The sequence below is a fragment of the Syngnathus floridae genome, chromosome 1, assembly GCF_059516105.1.
Source record: "Syngnathus floridae isolate MCC-2025c chromosome 1, RoL_Sflo_1.0, whole genome shotgun sequence".
In the NCBI taxonomy this organism is placed as follows: domain Eukaryota; kingdom Metazoa; phylum Chordata; class Actinopteri; order Syngnathiformes; family Syngnathidae; genus Syngnathus; species Syngnathus floridae.
Genome location: NC_142413.1, coordinates 23,495,364 through 23,517,788, shown reverse-complemented (window position 1 = coordinate 23,517,788; position 22,425 = coordinate 23,495,364). Strand labels below are relative to the sequence as shown.

At 42.1% G+C, this 22,425-nt stretch overlaps 1 protein-coding gene across 3 annotated transcripts in view; it reads right to left on the bottom strand.

Annotated features, from left to right (window-relative positions):
* Nucleotides 1-897: 897 nt before the first annotated feature.
* Nucleotides 898-22,425, bottom strand: part of nlgn3a (neuroligin 3a) — a 165,918-nt gene continuing 144,390 nt past the window's right edge. For all 3 annotated transcript variants that reach the window (XM_088388800.1, XM_088388809.1, XM_088388819.1), the window contains 2 exons: nt 15,167-15,956; nt 898-3,390 (listed from right to left, as the gene is read on the bottom strand). In XM_088388800.1, the coding sequence (XP_088244926.1) occupies nt 2,532-3,390; nt 15,167-15,956 (1,649 nt within the window). In that variant the 3' untranslated portion in view covers nt 898-2,531. The remainder of the gene's footprint in view (nt 3,391-15,166; nt 15,957-22,425) is intronic.

Below are 22,425 nucleotides of genomic sequence, written 5' to 3'. Positions count from 1 at the left end.
ACTGCACCGTTGGTACCATGCCCATTGACTTGAATGGGGATTGCTTGCCGCTGGTAGCATGCCCATTGACTTGTGTTTGCAAGACAAAGTAATTTACCATGTGCAATCTGTATTGGATTTGAGATGCAGCTGGCAAACTGTGACATCATTAAAGCATTACTGTTAATAATGTTTCAGCAGGTAGACTCCATCTGTGTATTTTTCCCTCTTTGCTTATTGAAGGAGGTGTGACCCATATAAGACAGGATAAGAATAAACAAGATGACTCATAGAGATCAACCCATAAGCATCTCCCCTCACATAACCCTTCTGTCTTTCTACACCGAGCAGGATTTGTGATGATCTGACCAGATTGGGATTTTCACTCCGCTGCCCTCCAATTGCAAAGTCAAGATTTTAATAGAATAATGTTGAAGTACCAAAAAAGACTGAACTTTCAAGCGGTCAGATTGTGTTCTTGCTCTTTTTAGACACTTAATTTGCGCTTTGCTATGACGCTTAATGAAAATTGGCGGTTTTAACGTCAGTGTCAATAGCTTCAGTTTTCTTGCTGAATAATGACAAATTAAAAGATGCAATGTGAGGACGCGCATCAATCGCCTAATCGCTGTAGCACTACTTTGCATGAATTACAGTAAAATGTAGTTATGCACACAGGCCTCAAGGCGTTAGCCAGTTTCTCAAAGGTTGCAGCAGAGAGAGAGGGGGGGGGGGGGAGCAGCGAGGCAGGGAGAAAGAGATGGGAAGAGAGGAAGAGAGGATGAGGGAGGTACAGCGAGAATGTCCCAAGGCTGAGCCTTGCTCTTGCTGTGAGAATATTTCTCCTTATACTCATTCAAGTGGAAATTATAGCAAGTCCTAAAAAAAGAGACAATCCAAATGACAAAACTGTGAAACTCTATTCCTTTTTTTTTTTTTTACTGTTTTAATTTGGTACATGGCACAATCAGCATGTATGCATCTGGTATACAGAAATAAATATTAAATATTTCATACATAAATATACATATAGAGCTCTTACAAAGACACCTTGAAGTGTTGTTGACGAGGGATGTTCATCCTGGAATTATTTGTGTTGGTGCTTTTATGTTTCTCTTTGTAAGTGGGAATGATATCTCCATAGAAGCCCTATACATATATGTATGTATGCCCATATTTATATATATATATTGAAAGAAATACAAGTGTGCACTGATGAAGGTTCTCTCAGTGCAAACAGGCCACTGTCTGCTGTTGTTGAAGAGGAAGTCTTACAAAGTCCACACGCCAGTTAGTTCAGTGTTTTCTTTAAGCTATCTTTTTTCTCTTACATGTAAAATAATAGATTTATTTTATCATCTTTAAGCAAAATTAGACACATAGAACTTTGAAAAATGAAAAAAAACCCAAAAAAAACAAAGTGCTATTTTGCGTAGACGGACTCCAAGAGACGCAGCAGAAACACGACTGGTGGTCAACGCAAATCAACATGGAAAACGTATTCCGCCTTGACTCTCCTCCCCACCTCCCCCCACAAAAAGCACACTGTACAACCTACTCAAAATAATAATAATTAAAAAAAAATAGTCGACACTCACGTGATCACTCACTCACCTTACATGTTCCTAACAGAACACTCTTAGTACACTGCACACGAGTAGCATCTGTAGATGCACACTTGGTTGAGATCAGATCAGATCAGATCAGATCAGATTAGATAGCTTAACGGGTCCATTGGCTGAAAAAGATGCACTTTCTTAACAAAAACAACCACAGTAACAAAGCATTTGTCTCCAAGCCAGAGCTCTCCTTGGCAAACCCTTGACGCAAACTAATTTTAAAAAGATGAAACCATTCATATTGTGCTGCAAACAGGAGCATAAACCAACAACAAAAAAAAAGATGCCCGAATTGGGATTTAAAATCTCTACATCTGCAAATTCACTAATTTCTCATCCCGGTGTCAGTCTTTCTGCCGTATTCCTCTTGTTATAGTCTCTTGGAACAGAAATTGCAACAAAAAACAAAACAAAGAACAAGCTTTGTAAGGCATTGAAATCAAAAGAAAGATGCAATTAAAAGCATGATGCGAATGTCGACATAGAGGCCATTGTTCTTCATGTGTCTACCCCAGGAGGAAGGAGGACCGGGAAATTAAAAAGCACTTTTGTTTGTTTTTGTTATGAATTAAAAAAAAAAAACCCATCAGCAGCTATTTTCTTAGTCCGCTTAAAAGGCTTTTGAAATGATGATTTTAATTTTTTTTTTAGAAAAAAAAGGACACAACACAAAAAAGAGACCCTCCCCTGATGAAGCGTAGGAAAGCAGTTTGATTTTGGCAGCTCTGCACAACTTGACATCCATAGAGAGCTCCGAAGCGACTCTGCTTGTAGTAAAAGTCTCGTTAAATCTCTTCACATTTTAATCTGCCCTGCCCCCACTATCGCTGTGGTATTTATAAAACACAATCCTCCTCTCCGTTTTGTTGAATCCTTTGCACCTCCTCCATCAGCACCGCCGCCCGTCGCCACCCTCGTCCGGCCTCCTTAAAGCTATACGCGCGTGGTGGAGTGGGAATGCGGCAGCCCGGTGGAGTTGAATCCCGTTGTGAAGGTGTTGTAAGGGTGCAGGTTGGGCATGCCCACCAAGGAGTTGGGGATCATGGTAATGGTGTTGGGCGTCATGAGGGGAATGTCGTCGGGAGAGCGCCGCAGGGTGAGCGTGTAGTCGGGCAGCGAGGCCAAGCGCAGCGCCCCCTCGTTGCTGTTGCCCGCCTCGCACTCGTGGTGCGTCTGGTTCATCTGCAGCGACATGATCTCCTCTTCGGGTGCGTGGTGCCCGATGTCGTTGGAAGTTGTCTGGCGCTGTGGGCTAGGTTGGCCGTGGCCAGACTCCTGCCGCCTCTTGTCCTTGCGGTAGTAGAGGGCGGCGAAGGCCAGCACGTTGAGGAAGAGCAGCGAGGCCCCCACCGCGATGGTAACGCTGAGCTCCGTGGAGTAATCCCGAGGGTTCTCCACCACTAGAGGCCCGGACTCTTTGTCGTTGCTCCAGGAGTCTTTGTCTTCGCTGTTATAGGCCGGCGACATGGGGGGCCGCTTGGTGTTGAAAGGCCAGGTGGTCTTCCCGTTGGGCCGCTTGGTGGACAAGGTGTTCTGCGTGGTGTCCGGTGGGGGCACTTTGGTGGTTGTGGAGGTGTAGTGAAACATGTCGTGGAGATTGTACAGATGGGGCACCAGGTGCTTCCAGAAGGCCACTTTGGTGGCTCGGTAGTGGTCGCGCACCCGAGGCTTGAGGCCGATGTGAAGGTACAACTGGTCCTGGGGGTTGTACTTGGACCACGCCACTTCCTCGAAACGGTTGGCCTTTGTATGGATGAACTTTGTGTCCTGGGGAACCGGTTTGTTGGGATCTCTGCGGAGAAGACATGCAAAATGTGTTGAGTGTTTAGACATCAGTTCATTGACCTTCGTTGCACCTCTTTCAGTACCGATCACAGCAGAAAAGGGAAGGAATCGTTCTCCTTTTTGGGAACAATTCTGCTTTCTATTTGATCATTTTACATTCATAGCCTAGAAATGTATTTTAGAAAAATATTGAGACATTATTTCTGTGGTAACGTAGCACACAATGATAGACACTGCATGTGTTTCACCAAACTATCAGTGTTGCACAAATGAAAGTCAGTCATCTATCCCTGTACGGTCATATAGCCATGGAGAAAGAATAAGAGACAGACATGTTTTTCTTCAATTTCTGTTACATTTTAATGTCTGGTGCCAATAGAAGTGTAGCAAGTGACTAAGTGGCACAAAAGAGAACATGAAATGCCTTAAATCACCATTTTGGGCAGTCCAATGCTGTCGTTATCAATGTAAGAACCTGTAAAGTGATTTTGGTTATTATCTAGAAAATCTTTGGAAAATGTCTCGACCAACGTTTGAATTAAATTCTTATGAGCCATTTTGGTTGTCATTGATAGCTTGTACCTTTAGTTGTACTCAGCATTCAAAATGAACCAGAAACAGTGTTCAATTCCTGACTTGAATGTGCATAAATTCAGTTGAAAATCCTTATTCCCATTTAAAGAGTAAAATGGAAAGAGTCGGGATTGAAGCAATGTATGATGCTGGATGGTCTCTGAGACAAGCAGGTGGTGGTCAAGTCAAGTCCAAAATATCTATGTCGCCCTTAATTAGAATTACTTAATTAAGACTCCCGAATGGCGTCACACGCCCACAGTTGCTAAAGATTAACTGGTCGAATAAAGCAAATTAGTTTTGTGATCTATTTATGGTTGAATCTAATTATTTTAATGAGATGTTATTGAGTTAATTATTTCCTAAACTCCTGTGTTGATTTCTTCGATGCCGAATAATGCGGTCTGGAAGAGATTACTATGCACAAACTTGACACAATGAACTGATCATCAGTTCCACAATCTGCTGACTTATAAATGATGTCCACCCCTAGTTTAAAAAATTCATAATTAATTTAAATAGTGAGAAGAGGCATATACAAACACTTTCCAAGAAGCACATTGGCTTGATTTTTGGACTTGAAAGAGATTCAGTTCATCGATCCGCTAACGGCAGAGCAGACTGCAGTTTTTAATTGGACTTTCCTGGAAATGATGCTGTCCAAGCTCAACTTGTTCCACTGAACCACCTTCCCGCAGTCCAATCCTCAAAACCACACACAGGCTTTTTTGCCCAAGCACAAAATCTCAATGTCTGTCGGCAGACTGCGCCTCGGCCAGCTCGTCCTAAAACCCCCACTCCACCCGCCTCCCCAGATGTTGCTCTTAATTCGGTTCGGATGCAGTCTTGCCACAAAAACCAGGGCAAGGGCTTTTTAAGTAAACACATATGAATAAGTCAGCAGGCTTTAGGGTGCACGTCAGGAGGCATCTTGTTGTTGATAATCCGACACTGGTGGAGCCCTTCTGCTAATTGCTCAGGGAAGCCAGCGCAGTGTGCATTGGCATCTAGTGAACCGATGTAAAGTGGACCATATTAATCAAGACACTGAGCGGGAACTGCTCAACCCCTTGTGTGTGTGTGTGTCTGTGTGTGTGTGTGTGTGTGTGTAAAGATCAAAAGACTATCTTTTTTGATGCAGTACTATGTTTGCGCCAAAGAGTTCACTGTTCCTCTTTTTGACATTTCCTATATTTTTTAGTGAAACGACTGAACCAATGATCATATAGCAATCTCCAGCAATATAAATCTTTATTTCTGGCAAGTGTCACGAATAGAAGTTTGGCAGAAACCATTGTAGCCTCTGTAAACAGAGAATAGAGCTGAAAAAGAATGTACCAGCCTTGAAAACACAACAATGGCTGGAGTCCCAGAGGTTGAAAGGAAGCAAGAAGTCACGTGACATTTCTTCAAATGTCATGAAATATCCCTTTACGGATTTGATTGCCGTGTCAGCGGCATGCCAAGTTCAAATTTATTCTGGGATTTAGGGATGCGCCAGTCACAGTGTAATTTTGTGTCTTGGAAATGTTCAAACAAGAGAATTAAAAACCACGCCAGAAGAATCCAACCCTTGTTTTTTTTTTTTTTTTTTTTTGCTGTCAATTTTTCTTTTTCAGGTCAGTGCTTTTGGGAAAGGTGAATAGGAGAGAAAGAGCGAGAGAGCGAAAGCGAGAAAGAGCGAGAGCGTGCAAGAGAGAGAGAGAGAGAGAGAGAGAGAGAGAGAGCGAGCGAGCGAGAGAGAGAGAGAGAGAGAGCAAGAGAGAGAGGGAGAGAGAGAGAGAATGAGTGGTAAAACAAATTGAAATGGCTAAAGCCGAATCCCTGGACCTGGGCCCGTGTCGGCAGAGCAGCCTGTAAATAACCACTTTTATTAGGCCCGTAATGATCCCCAATGAATATTGACAGGCAGACTATGTTGACTTTGTAGCCGAATATCAGTAATTAAGTTTCAAAGGAGCGGCTGGTGGAGGTAAGGTCATATTGATCTCCCAGCGCACAACATGCCAGAGAACAGGACGTCAATGGAGACGTGCTCATTCGCAGCCTGCCAACCTCGCGCACGCACACACATGCAAATCATGTTCCACACACCCGCATGACAACAATGAGGGAGGGGGTCAGAGCAATCTGAGTTAATAGGAATTCCGGCCACTTCCATATACGCTACGAAAGCTCTCATCTCGGCTGGGTCAATTTGGTGAATTGTGATAACAAAAAGATCTAAAAGGTACTCGGCTAAATCTCACAAAGCAATCTGTGTGCGCAGGGAGCGGGTTTAGATAGAGTGCTCGATGTCGTGTCAAAATAGCTGTTCCGGCTGAAAAGGAATGCGTTTTAGAAACACAAAGAAATCGATTTGGAGTATATGGAGAAATTGACTTGAAAGAACAACTCGGTGACTGACCAAACCTACAAAACGCTCGGGTAATTCCTACAATTGCAAATTTCTGCAATTTGAACACTGATGAACGACTTGCTGACTATGTGGACAAGCAACCTGCAGAAGTCAGAAAGAATGACTGTGAATCTGTGACCTTAACACTTGACCTTGATTTTGACCAGACTTTTTGTAAGTCATATTATCTTCTTACACGCCCACGCACGCATGCACGCACGCATGCACGCACGCACGCACGCACGCACGCACGCACGCACGCACACACACACACACACACACACACACACACACACACACACACACACACACACACACACACACACACACACACACACACACAGAAACAGGCTAAAAACATGCTGGACTGTTTTCCTAACACACACACAGCGGTAGCTTTTGAGCTGGTTGGGTTCATTAGTTTGACCAAATAAATTGGATTGAAGATTGGATTTGGATGGGCTGAAGCAGCTGAAGGTGGTTGCCATTTGTGTAGGGAAGTTGAAGTAGATTTGATGTAACATTCTTTGAAATTGTTACTGGCAGTAATACTGCTTATTTTCAACATTAGGTTTTAAATCATGATCAGGGCACCACCCTTGCCCACTCTTGGAAAATGGGTGGGTTGTCATCTGGTGTAAAATTGGCAGCATTACAATATTTTTAACCAGAGCTATACATAACCTGGTACTCCATTTGGTAGTATTAGTATGGGTAGTCTTTATGCCTTGTTGGATCAAAATCTTGACCCGATGATTCTCAACCCAATGTTCAGGGTATGAAAGAGCATTGGCTTCCTCCGTTTTTGACTGTGTTAGCTAGGTCACCCAATTTGGGTTACTCTGACCTAGAAGTTTTAAGAGTGTATCATGTATGGCATTATTAACAACTTTATCATTAGAGACTTATGCATTGACGAATGGATGGATCAATCGATGGACTTACTATAGGAATGTTTTTGAGCTTTATTTCACTACATGATGCCAATAGTTTTCTGTGTTGTCTGATTATCTTCTAATCAAACAAGTTACTCATGATTTTGCACAATATTGTGTAACGCTGCTGAAAACCCAGCGGCTGGCAAGCTTTTTTTGGATTCATTAGAAGGAACAACACTGAGCTCACTGCATGAGTTGAGTTCGACAGCAGACGGCTCATTGTGAGGCATATTTACAATTAAACGATTAATCAAGTATATTTATCGACATTGGCCTAATTTGACGTTTATGGTCTTGTTAAACTCTAAGGAGCACCTCACCCTTCCACATTAGCGTACAACATGCGTGCTGTCAAACCTCCCCCTTAATCTAGATGGACATTGGAGCAGTGGCGAGACTCCAGGCTCTGGAGAAAGATTATTACACCCATAAAAAAAGAGTTTTAATGGCCTTTCACATCCCTTGCGATGTGTTCATATGCTTGTGGTACCATAAAGCACAGCGCCCCCCCCTGCTGGTTCTCTCCATGACCTGATGACCCACAATGACCTCGGCCAGTCATGCGTGTTCAAGCGTTCTCATGTGTTAATATTCATGATTGACTGGGAGTTTGTGTATGTTTGTTTCCATCTCTTGTGGCTTGTGCACCTGTCTGTCTCTGTGAGCGTGCCTTTGGATTAGAATCCAATCCAGGTGTAATAACTTGACCCCCGAGGCCGCACGAGTGCTCAACACAAATCATGCAGCAGTTGCACGCGCACTGTAGTGGAGAAAGTGATCCACACCAGTCTGATATGACAAATTCTAAAGCTTCTCCGTGAGTGGATGTGCCATGTGGATGACAAAGTCAACCATGTCATTGCTTTATGTCAGTTCGAATCATTCTAGGCTCATTATCCATTCCAAACCATGTCTGGAAGCTCTGATGTAAAAGGTAGATAAGAGGATAGAATGAATATCATTTTCTCTTATTTTTCCCCATTTCCCATGTTCCTCCTTCCCCTTTTCATCCTGATGTAATTTGAAGCGCTTGAATGATCATAGACCTAGCCATCGCCAAATCTGAAAAGACACGTTTAGGCGCCCCAAGGCAGTAGACAAAAATCTACTTTCACTGCACTCAACAGCCCAGAATTCCTGAGCTGAGTTATAGTCTCACTATATAACACAAATGGGAGGGGGGGTGCATTAAATCTTAGGCACTGATGTTCACTTTGCTAAGCTCCTAAAATATGCAAAGTTAAAGCCTTTTGAAGGTTGAGGTTATTGTTGTTAGCGTTGTGTAACAAATGCATCCCCTGCAGCTGTTTATCTACTTACCAGGTAACACAAAGTAAGCATTTCATTTTAATTTTCACTCCAAACACCTGACCCTGTATTCTGAGTTGTTTTTTCTTAAACGCATTTTATCCAGCGCTTTTCGGCAGCCTCGTAGGACAGCGTGCCAATGATCACGCTGTGCTCTTTTGCCCTTTGTGTGGTTGCATGTTGGAGCGGAGGGCTGAGTGACGCATGGTTTATATTTAATGGCAGCCTTCAGTTCAACAGGCTAAGTGATGCGAGGCCAATCGCTGCCACTTTGAAGTTTGTTAAGGTGTTGGAGGACACAGCTCTTGGACTATTCTCTATCAGTTTTTATTTTATTAGATGAGTGGCAAAAACAAAATGCGTTCTGTGTATTCCGTTTTTTGTATTGAAATTGCCCCATCAATAGGCTGCTTCACACTGTTAAATTTGGCATTTATCGCCTGCATCAATCTAACAGCCACTTACTTATGGACGTCAGTGTGGAGATTACCCCCCCCCCTCCCCCCATTACATTCAGCCAATGGCATGGACAGCGATCACTTGTATCCACACCACTTAACAAGCTACACAACTTTTTACCTTCCCGGATGCAAATCCTAATATTGGCTACAATATCTCTAATCAAGAGAGCGCCTAACTCAATGAAGTGAGCTGTTTGCTGTTGCAATTGCTGCACATTGCATCCAGGTTAGGGATGAGTTTGGTGACAGATTGCTAGTTACTACCTCGATTATTATTGAAAGAAAAAAACGGTTGTCTCTATGTTTTAATAACGTGCTCAGGTTTCTCAATGATTATTAGGAATCTGTACGTTTTGAATGTAATGACTACTTAAACACAAATCACTGGCCTGTTCCCACATAGAAAAAGGGGATGATTCAGGGAAAGAGAAGCACGTATGTTTGCCAAGTACTCTTTGGTTAAAGAGGGCAGGCAGGGTGAGAATCAATGGCTACATATGTGTCACTATCCTTCCAGAGGTCTTTGAATTAAACCGTTAGGTGAAAAAGTGCACCATAGACATCTTACAGTTGAGTTGGCAGACAATGTTGCTGAAGACAAAGCAATCAATGCCGTAGTGTATATTTTAGCTCCCGCGAGTAGGCTATTCTTTTTTGGTCAAGAATAATGAGAGATTGAGACAGAGGAGTTGGGACAGAGAACAAGCAAAATAATAAATAAAGAATCAACACGACAGTGGAATACTCTTTAACAATACCTAGCAAGACCTTGCACAGCATGTGGCAGGAGTGTGCAGCAGTAAAAAACACACACCAAGTTGGACTGACATATTTATAGCGCTAATGATATGTAGTGACTGATCTTTGCTGCCTTTTCATCATTCTGTCTTTTTCTGAAGTGCTCCACCAGCGCTTTTGGATGTTGATGCACATGCTGTGCTTTTTATTTGTTTGAAATAGTGTGAAAGTTGCAGCGTGTGGACACAAGACAAAAGTTTTGGAAGTGTGCTTTAAATAATGCAGTAGAAGACAATTCATGTGATAGAATGGGTATTTTATCTGTGATTACATTGGTCTATGCATCTTATAATTTACTCATTATCATTCTTTGATCAGATGTGGCTAGACCAACTTCTCTCTGTCCATTACTCCTTCTATCTATCAGAGCATCAGCCTTTGTATTTATGCAATTTATACAGCTTCTCCATCTGTCATTTATCAGGTCATGTATTTGTCCATCCTGATTGCTCTTCCATCCATCTATCTACCCGAATGTCCAGTCAACCTTTCAACTACCACATCTCTCTTTACCAGTGCACTTTTCATTGTCTGCCTCAGTTTATCTGTCCATCTTACGTTTCAATTGTTTTCACCTGTCAGTCCATGTATTCTTCCGTGCATGTATCCCATTTTTTTATCTGCTCAATTCTTCCTCCGTCCCGCTGTCTATACTTCCTTCTGTCTTCATCCATCTATTCATATCTGTTGTCTAAATACCCTAATTCTGCTGATTCATCTGTTTCACTTTCCTTTTCCTGTGCATCCGTCCTTCGGTGTGCCCACCTACCTTCATTCATCAGTATCCACAGCCCATTTGTCCATCTTTCTTTCTGCCCTTGTAATCATCATCAATCTCCTATTCATTCATGTGTCCTTCCATCTCTATTGTCAGTCCATCTATCCATATATTCTTCCCCCTGTGCATCATCCATACATTGTTCCATCCTGTTTGTTACTGCAGCCATTTGTCTATCAGTTTGATTAACCTTCTGTCAATTTCGCTCATCCAGTGGTCTGTCCACTTGACCACCCACCAATTGGCCAGCTGAGCTATCCTTCTGTCCAACCATGAAAAGGTCTATCTAACTGTCCACCTACTCGTCTGTTAAGCGATCATTTGTACTCTCCATTGGTCGTTATGTCCTTTTATATCTTTGTCCATCTATACATACTATGAGCCCTATTTTCATACCTCGTGCAAGTTCAACTCGCTGGAGTCCATGCAGACGATGGACATGTACAAAGTATTTTTTCAGAACAGAATGTTCCTGCAGAATACTTGTGGATGAGTTGGCCTCTGCTAAAGAGGCACTTTGAGACCACTTTCCACATCTGACTGTCTTCTACACATACCCCAGTCATGCTACAATATAGAGGCGTTTCTAAAAATAAATATGATAAAAAAAATAATGATGTTGCATTAAATGAATTGATATCTCCAATGATTCAGGTGGATTGATACACGCTGATGTCACTTTGAATAAAATATGATGACATCCATCACACAGACTGCAGAATCTGTCTGCCTGTGCCTGGATCAAATCCACCAAAATCACAACACAACCTGTGCCACAATTTAGCTGTGGTTTCACCTAGTTTAAAGTCTAGTCTACTTTCTGTCAGCAAATTGCAAGTTGTGGTGGGCCATGTAGACAATGCCCTTGATCTGCCATAACACCTCACAAGATGTAGCACGGTCTTCCAAATTCCCAAATACCGTAAACTAGATGTAAAGATTCAGCCATTTTTACACAGAGTGCACGTGCACCTGTCTATGGAAATAGGGCACCAAGACAAAAACACTTCCACTTCACTTCATTCATCCATCCATCTATTCAGAAATCACAAGGCAAGAATCAACAATGCCACCCCTAAAAAGAGCAAATGGACACACTGCACAAACACAAAGGAGATTTGACAGTGAGTACTCTCTGTGTGTTTTTATGTTCTTAGTTACTACGATGGAGGACAAAAATGTGCAAGGGATAGAGTTGGCTCTGTAAAGATGACAGATGACAACCCTCGACAGGAAGGGCTTTCGCGGGAACGCCGGTATCATACACACGGGTGACGTGCAGCACAAGCGTCTTAACATGGTGCCACACATGTTTTGACAGGCGATTTAAAGTCAAGGAGAGGAAGTGCAATCTGGGTTAGCTCATCCTGAGTATTGCTGTTGCGAGCCGAGAAGTCAAAGAGAATTCAACCGGGTCCTAATTAAAGACGGCCTCCAGAGCCAGACTGGCTTTGGGTGTTGCTGGGCTGAGGTACTTATCCCCCGGTGTAGTCTAAATGAGGACAATGAACTTTTGGAAAAACCTTAAGTCCGCTTAAGCTTGCTAAGAGCACTCACCAAGAACTAACGGTACAGTCCTTTACTCGGAATCAAATGACCTAGTGACAGAGTAGTTGTGTGGTATCAACCTCTACGTTTGTTGACAGTTTAGCCTTGGAGGCAGTTGATATATGTTTATAGTTTAACGTGCTCATTATAGCGTTGCTAAAACAAACAGGACTGTAAATTATGATTGGTAGGCAGTGACCTATAAGTTCTCCATACAGTAAATCAATGTTCAAAGGGTTCATAAGATGTAAAGTAAAATAATTATGTTGCTTTAAAAAAATTTTTTAATCTACAATCAATTCACTCTCAAAGTGTTTTGATATAATTCTTAGTTGGAGTTCTTCATGAAATCCATAAAAGGGAAGTGGTGCAGACAATAACACCAAAAACCTACTACATCTAAGTCAAGAGTCAAATGTTGACAGCTAATCGTGGAGGCTGGCTTATGGCTCACTCGCAGATGTTGACACCACCATGGTAAATGAAGAGGATGTCATCATCTATCAGAATGGATTTCCAATGCACTACAAATCAGCCTGAATGATTACCACCAGGGTTGAATCATTTCACTCTACAATTGACACACACACACACACACACACACACACACACACACACACACACACACACACACACACACACACACACACACACACACACACACACACACACACACACACACACACACACACACACACACACACACACACACACACACACACACACACACACACGCACGCACGCACACACTTGGACTATCCCAGCGGGGAGCATGCTGTAATTTACACACAGGTTTGTATGGAGTTTAATTTTTTTTTTTAGCCACTCCGACTGAAGGTCTCTGGTAACCTCTTTACATGTGAAAGTCACAGCAAAAAGAATATACCTCTCTTGCGAATCCAAATGGAATTCAATTCAGGTGATTTTTATAGATTGCAAAAAGTGGCCAAAATAATCACAGACTTATTGGAGTGGCTTATATTGTGGAACATAAAATGCTAATGCATGTTCCTTGTGCATATGAGATGTACAAATCATGCAAAATTCTCAAAAAAGGGATATTCTGAATTTGGCAAGACAAGATGGCTGCCAGGCAGAGGAGACAGATGTGTAGTCTGACCTCAGTGGTTTGACCGAGGAGCCAAACAGCTGACATCAGTCCATCTGCACTTGTCTATCATTAGCAACTCTGCATTGACTTGGGCTGGTGGCCACTGTGGACTATAAGCCAGACGTTTAGATGTCAAAGTCAACCTGATTGAGCAGCAGATGATGTAGAGTAGACACTTTTGTTTTTATCCCACAGTGCATACCCCTCAAGATAAGATCAATAGCTCTCTGGAAGACGTGGATTGTCAAATTAAATTCCAGTTGTTTGAAATCATGACTAGTTGTGCAAAATTGACCTTGTATGTTTTGTGTGTTGTGGGCAGAGGTGAAATTGAGTGTGGAGGGGGGTGTGGGGGATAGTCACCCTGGGTATGAGTGATCGTCTGGGTCCAAGCTGAAGAAATCAATACCGACGAGGGCAACAGTGGCCTTTCTGATAAGTCACGGTGTCTTTTGGGGCCCGACTACAATGGAGCAGCAATTGCATTTTCAGTTCCCTCGCCCAAAATAAAAAACCCAAAGGTGCAGACACAGCCGCATACATAAAGACAGGCCTTGTACTCAATTCAGAAAGTCAGCTGTGTACAAATTGCTTTGCACCCACTGGAGGTACTACATTTAATCATCCTCACATTTAATGTCTCATTTTTTTCAAAAACACCTCTGAAAAATATCTGTTAAAAAGTGTTTTTTCTCTTTCCAGTCCCACACTCATCCTTTGTGGCAATTCCTTCTTCCTACATCCTAGTATTTTATGGGGCATACAGGTCCTTTTAATAGGACTGATTTGATTTCCTCTGATACTTTCCACTGGTGTGTGTGTATGTATGTATGTATGTATGTATGTATGTATGTATGTATGTATGTATGTGTGTGTGTGTGTGTGTGTGTGTGTGTGTGTGTGTGTGTGTGTGTGTGTGTGTGTGTGTGTGTGTGTGTGTGTGTGTGTGTGTGCGTGCGTGCGTGCGTGCGTGCGTGCATGCGTGCGTGCATGCGTGCGTGGGCGTGTAAGAAGATAATATGACTTACAAAAAGTCTGGTCAAAATCAAGGTCAAGTGTTAAGGTCACAGATTCACAGTCATTCTTTCTGACTTCTGCAGGTTGCTTGTCCACATAGTCAGCAAGTCGTTCATCAGTGTTCAAATTGCAGAAATTTGCAATTGTAGGAATTACCCGAGCGTTTTGTAGGTTTGGTCAGACACCGAGTTGTTCTTTCAAGTCAATTTCTCCATATACTCCAAATCGATTTCTTTGTGTTTCTAAAACGCATTCCTTTTCATATATATGTGTGTGTGTGATGAAAGAAGAGTCTAATCTTTCATTTTGATAGTTTTTGTGTTTACGTACATAACACACCAAAAAGAAAATCTATGAGCCTTGAAAGATTAGTCAGACTGCTTTAAATTGGCCAGCAATCAAGAGTTTCTCATTTTTAAAAAATGTTTCTTATATCAGTGGTTCTTAACCTGGGTTCAATCGAACCCAAGGGGTGCGACAGAGCCTCCACTGAGGAGGTCTGAACAAACCTGATTTATCGTGTAAATTCTGATTTACTAGTATGTAATTTGTTGTGAGTTCATGCATTGTGTTGGTTTTGTTCTTTGAACAAGGTTATGTTCATGCATGGCTAATTTTGTGCACTAGTAAAAAACATCTATGTCTTATATTTAAAAAAAAAAAAAAGTTCACTCGGTGAATGCGCATATGGAACTGCTGGGGTTCGGTACCTCCAACAAGGTTAAGAACCACTGTCTTATATCATTTATTCCCTATATCTTATTGCTGTAGAACGTTTTCTTTTATAAAATCCTTACAACATCCTAAAAATAGTCACTTTACAAAGAAGCCTGAAAGATACGCAATGACTCACCCAGTCTTGGCAAAGTTGGTCCAGTAGGTCATTACCACAGCACTAAGCATCACATCGTTCTTTGAGAAGTTGCAGGGGAACAAGTCAGTTGGACCGATCATTGGAATTCCAAAAACATAGGGGACCTCATCCCCGTGCGCGGCATCTGACCAGGCAGGCTTCATGAGACTCTGGCAGTGGTGGTAGAAGGCATAAAAGTAGGTGGGTGAGCCATAGCGAGCGTGGAGGTCTGCCGTTACCACAGAGGGCTCCACCCATTGGTGGTCGGTGAAGAGAGCCACCAGCGTTTTGCGCCTGGTTTCTGGATTTTCCTTGTCAGCCCAGTCCGTGTACATGAACTTAATGGTTTCCCTTAGAGTGTCTTTGCCCTCCGGGTATCCGTAAAGACTGTCCACAAAGTCTGACACAGAGAAGTCAAAGTCGTTTCCAGAGACGCCGTCTTCTGAGTCCACTACATTCTCCACAAAGCGCAGCCCCTCGCCTTGGTTGACGCCCAGCATTATATCATAGTTGAGGAACTCGCCCTGTTCCATAAGGATCTCGGGGTCGTCTGGAATGACATCGCCATCAATGACAGGTCCAAAAGCCACGTGGTATCTTGCGGGTTGTATGTCCTGCTCCACAAGCTCCCTGGAGCTCTTCTTTCTCAGACAGTCCACCATGTCTAACGTGTCCAGGACGTTACAGCCAACCTTCTCAGCCAGGAGGCGTGTATATTTGACGGGCTGGTAATTCACCGCCCAACTGGACAGCGCCGAGCCGCTCTGAATGATGGCTCGATGGAAGAGACCTGCACAAGAACACAGGGGAACAGATCATACTTGGTGCGTCTCATGGATAATTCAGTACAAAACACAATGGCGGTTCATTTGGCTGCCGTCATCATGTTCGAGACCTGACTGTCAGCTGTGCAGCTGATAAGAACAACAAAGCCCAGACTGACAACAAATTCTTGCTCCCACATAGTACAATAATAGATGCCAACAATAATAGAATCGTGTCTGTGATGATCAACGTGCAGATGGCCTGGTCTTACTGCTCAGGGACAGACAAGAGCACCAGCACTGTGTCATTTCACTTCCCGTCCCTGCAACTGCCACTATAATAATCTGTATTCTCGTCAGAGACGGATGCTAAGAATATGGTGCTGCGGGTTTTTGTTACAATTAGAGAAGTCAGAGCAATGCGGAAAAACGGAACGAACATTGAAACGAATATTTATGGTTTCAACGGAAACTCCGCAGACATTTGAAATGATTTTCTACTGTCCATCTCGTTCTGGTTGCAGCGAAGCTAAAGTCAACCACGGGTGACGTGATGGGGAACAACCTGGCCTGGTAGTAACAGAGGATCACTGGGTGACTAATAAAGGAGGTACATGGAAAATGGTGTCGATATTTGTTGTTCATACATTTGACAAAAGTGAAATCAAAGGTGACTGGATTTCTTCCCCACGTTCAAGCTTGGACTAAAGGTGAAACACCTCCAGATTTTGCTGTTTAGTGACCAATTATTGTTGTTTGTTTGTTTTTGTTTAGTGATTAAAAACAACTAAACAACATTTAAACTGATTCAGTTATTGGTTCAGTCATTGTTTTTCAAAGTAAAAGCACCCGTTTGCAAATGTCTTATTTGAGTTAAATACAAGAGATAAAAGACACTTTCATGAAGGCTCAGATATTCATTACTGTTGAGAGACTAAAACGATTATTTGATGATTAAAAAAAGTTGCTTAATTTGCTAATGGATTACTTGTCAATAAATGTTGGCACCTCTACTCATTCATCTGTTTGTTTTCCTTTGCTATAACACGATTCTACAAGTCACAGGCATTGAATGCCATTTCAACTACTTATTCAGTCTCTTTATAGCCCCGACTGACATTTACCTTTTATAGATACAACTACTTATGCATCTGTTTTTGTAACGCCCCATTGAAAATGTGCTTCCACATTTAATCACTGGCTTCTACATGAGATTGTGGGTGGATTGCTATATACCGTAATTTCCGGACTATAAGTCGCGTTTTTTTTCATAGTTTGGGTGGGGGGGCGACTTATACTCAGGAGCGACTTATATATGTTTTTCTTCCACAAATTTTTACTTGATCATTAAGACATCACTTATAAGTATTGTTGACCACTTCCCATGTTATTTTTAGTATAGTCACTTTTAGTATAGATCACTTCACATGCTTTTATATCTTTATCTTGAACATATTCAAAACATAAAAAATAGAGAAAACATCAAATAAAGCAATTAACATTTTAAAGCACCATATCCAAGTCCACTGTCTGCTGTATGTACACTTGCTCCATTTTTGCTCCTATTATATTTATTATTATTATTTATTATTATTTGTTTATTTATCATTTATTCAACACTCTTATTTATTCATTGTTTGTGCCTTCTTGTTTTTTTTTTGTGTTGCTTGTATGCATATGTGTGCTATCTCACCGAGGGATAGTGGAAACGTAATTTCAATCTCTTTGTGTGTCTTAGTATATAAAAAAAAAAAATCGACGATAAAGCAGACTTTGACTTTGATAAAACAACCCAAAAAAATTATATTTTCAGACGAAACTGGATGAGGGCGCTCTAAATTTCACCGTTGGCCGTGACTCATCAACTGTGTGGGCTTAAGAAAAATGGCACCAAAAATAAACTCATATTTTGCAGGTTACAAACTTCAAGTTGTAAAATATGCAGCTGAAAACAGTAATCGAGCAGCAGAAAGAAAGTTTGGAGAACCGTGATGTACCAATGGATTACTATTTCAAGTGACGTCAGTAGCGCGGCGCGGCGGTTGTTTACATACAAACGTGCCCACATAAAGACTAGCGGCATCATTAGCGGTGATCATTTCTAAGTGACACGGAGGACAAAGAGTTTGAAGGAATTAAGGATTTGGAGTGACATAGAAGGTTTGAAAAACTATTATGGCTTTTACGCACGCCCGGTCCTACTCTACTGAGTCGGGGGCCGGCGCTCGGCCGAGTGGTTGTCCGCGAACGGTGCGCGGGGCTCGGACATGGCCATTACGCATGCTCGGTCTGTCTGGAAGTCCTCGCCGCCACACGCTTGGAAGTTTGTTTTGTTTAATAAAGAGCCGTTTACCAAACCCACGTCTATCCTTGTACTTTGTTAACGCTACAATATAGTTATATAGTAGATCTGTGGAATAAAGACGAGGCTGACGTCAGGGCGCACGCGCGGCGATGTTGACAAAGGACGAGGAATTTGATTGATGGATTTAATGGATTTAAAGTGCACGGATGGTTTGATAATATTATTGGCTTGTATTATAGTTATTTGAAATATAGTTTATCTATCGTTATATGAGCCTGTGGAATATTTTGAAGTGCAAGCGCCCTCAGCAGTGCGCACCCATTGTTGACAAAGAACGATCGATGGATTTAATGAATTGGAGTGACACCGATGGTTTTATAAACATGTTATTCATGTAATAGTTGTCCTTAATCACTCTATATGTTACGTCAGGCCCGTTCTCAGCTCTTTGTGTTTGTCACGTTAGCATACCCATCGTTGAGCCTGTTGTTGCTATTTAATGAATTGGAGTGACACCGATGGTTTTATAAACATGTTATTCATGTAATAGTTGTCCTTAATCACTCTATATGTTATGTCAGGCCCGTTCTCAGCTCTTTGTTTGAGTTTGTCACGTTAGCATACCTATCGTTTAGCCTGTTGTTGCTATTTAATGAATTGGAGTGACACCGATGGTTTTATAAACATGTTATTCATGTAATAGTTGTCCTTAATCACTCTATATGTTACGTCAGGCCCGTTCTCAGCTCTTTGAGTTTGTCACGTTAGCATACCTATCTTTTAGCCTGTTGTTGCTATTTAATGAATTGGAGTGACACCGATGGTTTTAGAAACATGTTATTCATGTAATAGTTGTCCTTAATCACTCTATATGTTACGTCAGGCCCGTTCTCAGCTCTTTGTTTGTGTTTGTCACGTTAGCATACCTATCGTTTAGCCTGTTGTTGCTATCGTTATGCTGTTGTTGCTCGTTCATGACTGTTTTTGGTGTGGGATTTTGTCGAATAAATTGCCCCCAAAATGCGACTTATACTCCGGAGCGACTTATATATGTTTTTTTTCACTTTTTGGGGCATTTTATGGCTGGTGCGACTTATACTCCGGAGCCACTTATAGTCCGGAAAATACGGTATAAAAGTAAACTCCTACTCCTTATTGAGGGAATGAAGCGGTGTGCATTTACTTGCCAAGAAAATATGACCCGGTGGCACACACTGAAAGAAAGTGCCTGCCATGTGTGGCAATAAACACATTATGATACAGACCTCCAATGATGTTAGTAGATATTCTGTAGGAGCTTAGTGTTGTGTGTGTCAAGTGGAAACCAATGCAAACAAATCTACAGTCTCGCGGGTTCTGCCCCAAATCAAATTACCATTTAGTTGCAGTGAAGAATGAAGCAAATCCGAGACGACTTTCCACCACAAGGCACACATCCCAAATAGGAAACATAATTTCCTCAGAAATAATTGAATTGCATCCCTTCGAAAAATGTTTCCATTACATCGAGCAGATTAAAGGGGACATCACCTCTGTTTGCGGTATGCTTTCCTCGCGTCATCATCGTGTCTCAGCATTCCAGCACAAGTCCCACTTCACCCAATGCGGGAGTCAGAGGCCAAGCACCAACTGCTCGACCACGCTGCATTATTGTTCATGTCTTTGTTACGGTCAACAGTGATTGAATTTCTCTGACGTTGTGACTGTGGCAGGCACAACAGACGATGAGTAAATCCGAGTGGTAACAAAATGTCACAAGATGCTTCCAAAACATCATGCTGGCTTGTAGAGTTTGAGAGTAATATTTCAGTATCAGTGTGGGTGGCTGCTTGAAGTCTCTGTGTTTATGAGGTAAACACAAGACTTAAGTGCCAGATATATCACTTTGGTGGCCTTAATCAGTGGCGGAGGGGGGCTTATTTCTTTTTGGCAAAGATTAAGTGTTTCTTTACACTCCTATTTACATTTGTTCGCAAGTCGTAAGTAGAATTAATTTGCACGCATGGGTGAACTGTTAAATGTTTTTCAAAGTTACACTACAAGGTGCACTCACTCTGCTGTGGGATCCCATTGCGATAACTTCAGTGTGGATGTTGTGTTAACGCTGAGACAAGCAATAACAAAGATGTTAAAAATATTCATATTTTTTAGAATCACACTTTACAGCAGCAGCATCCCTCAATAGAGTTTCAAGAAGAAAATGCGGATGATGTTCCAGATGGATTTCCCATTATGCTGTAACGCCCAAATGCAAATTGGTTGCAATTTGTGGACTTTTTGTTTTGCATGAATACAGTTTGTGAAGGACGCATTGAATGAAAATGACTCCCCTGCAATCTGCACCTAAGTCAGCTATGCGAAACACCACTCTCTCATACGCTAAGATGAACTCTGTGTTATAGTTCTAAAGTCCTATACGGTAATTCCTTTTGAATTTTATCTCCACAGTCCATGGACCAAAACCTCGACTGCAGCAAAGGAGCTCAGCAGCAAATTTGTCACGGCTCATTGATCATCCAATCATTCTAAAACTTACATTGAAAACACATCTTCGTTTGTACTTCAAAGAATTTTGAGCCCAAATCAAAAGGGGCACAAATACTTTCAAAACATAGTTTAGTTTGATAGTGAGCTGTTTGAAAGCGATTGCACAAGACCAGCTCATTTGGCTTTACAAAACAGCCTCTGCACCACGGATGCCAGAAATGCTACAGGGAAGCTTTGCGGCAAACACAAAACATTTCACCGTGAATCTGAAGTTTTTGTTTGTTGTTTCTGTTTTGACAAAACAAATCACATTGGATGTGAAAGCCACCACGACCACCGCTGCCCTTCAAGCTGTCCCATCAGCTGTGCATCTCTGCAGGGTGGTGGCCTGCGCTGCGTCTCAGCGAGCGGGAGCAGATGTCGAGGATTTCACCCACTTGAAAGCATTAGAGTGACAGCTATAAGATGCAATTTGCTGGTGTGGGAATAGGGGTGTATGGCAGCTGCTCAGGCTCATCTGACCATCTTTGTCACTATCCCGCTCTGCCCTTATTTCCCCTCTCCTCGCACTTTCTTGGTGTTGCCTCTCAACTCAACTTAAGACAAAGCGAGCAGAGGCTGTGATGGCGCTGGGAGTTTGTCCTTCCATGCAGTTCCCACTTGTAAATGTTCAAGGAGAGCATATTTGCCTGCAGGGAAGTCCCGTGATCAACAAGGAATGCTTGAATAAATAATGGTACACAGCTCTTCATTTGTTAATAAGAAATCATAGTTGAGTGAGAAAGCTTAGTTCCCCTTGAAACTTAAAATACGACCATAAGTATTGTAACCACAATATACAGTGGTACCTTGACTTATGATGACCCCGCTTTACAAACTTTCAAGTTTACAAATATTAGCAACCTTAAATTTATCTCTTTTATCGTATGGAGACTTTACAGGTGGTCAGAGACTACTACTGTCCTTTTTGAGTTGCTTTGAAAGAAGCATGGTTTTGGCACAGCCCAGGTGCATGTATGAATATAGTAGAGAAGTATTTTCTTTAATAAAAATCTGCTATTTAAAAACATTTAGGAAGATGTAATGGATTAGGCCCTGTCGTGCCGTCCTCTAAATGATCCATACAGTGCACATTTTATCGAGTATATTTACCTTAATTTACGGGTGCGCTATGAATGCAACAGGGTCTGCCCGGTCGTGCATCAAAATCCGCAGATGGCTGAGTGCTGAGCAGGACTGAACCGACCTGACACCATGAGATTTATCTTTCGCTTTGTTTGATGAAAGGGAGCAAGAGTGAGTTGGGCTTCACTATTGTTTGCTGAGAATCATATAAATCCAGTGCACAGGAGCTGTCACCGGGGCAATAAATATGTATTAGAGCTGTGTGTGATGAGCCCCACTGTGGTAGGAAGCCCAGTGGGGAAGGTCAGAGAGAAATAGAAGTAGAGAGGGAGGGTGGGGGGAGCAGTAGCGCCAATCACCCACAGCGAGAATCCACTAATTATTCACAGCAGGATGTACAGTTTGTGTGTGTGCGTCTGCATGTGTCAGTGAAGATGATGAATTACCACACATGCATCATCGTGACAGGGTTAATGTATGTCACACTGTAGTTCAGAAATACTTTGGAGAAGAAACAGTTTCATACTAGGTTCATATCAAAAACGTTCTCCTTTGTAGAAGCATCAGATCGGCCTATC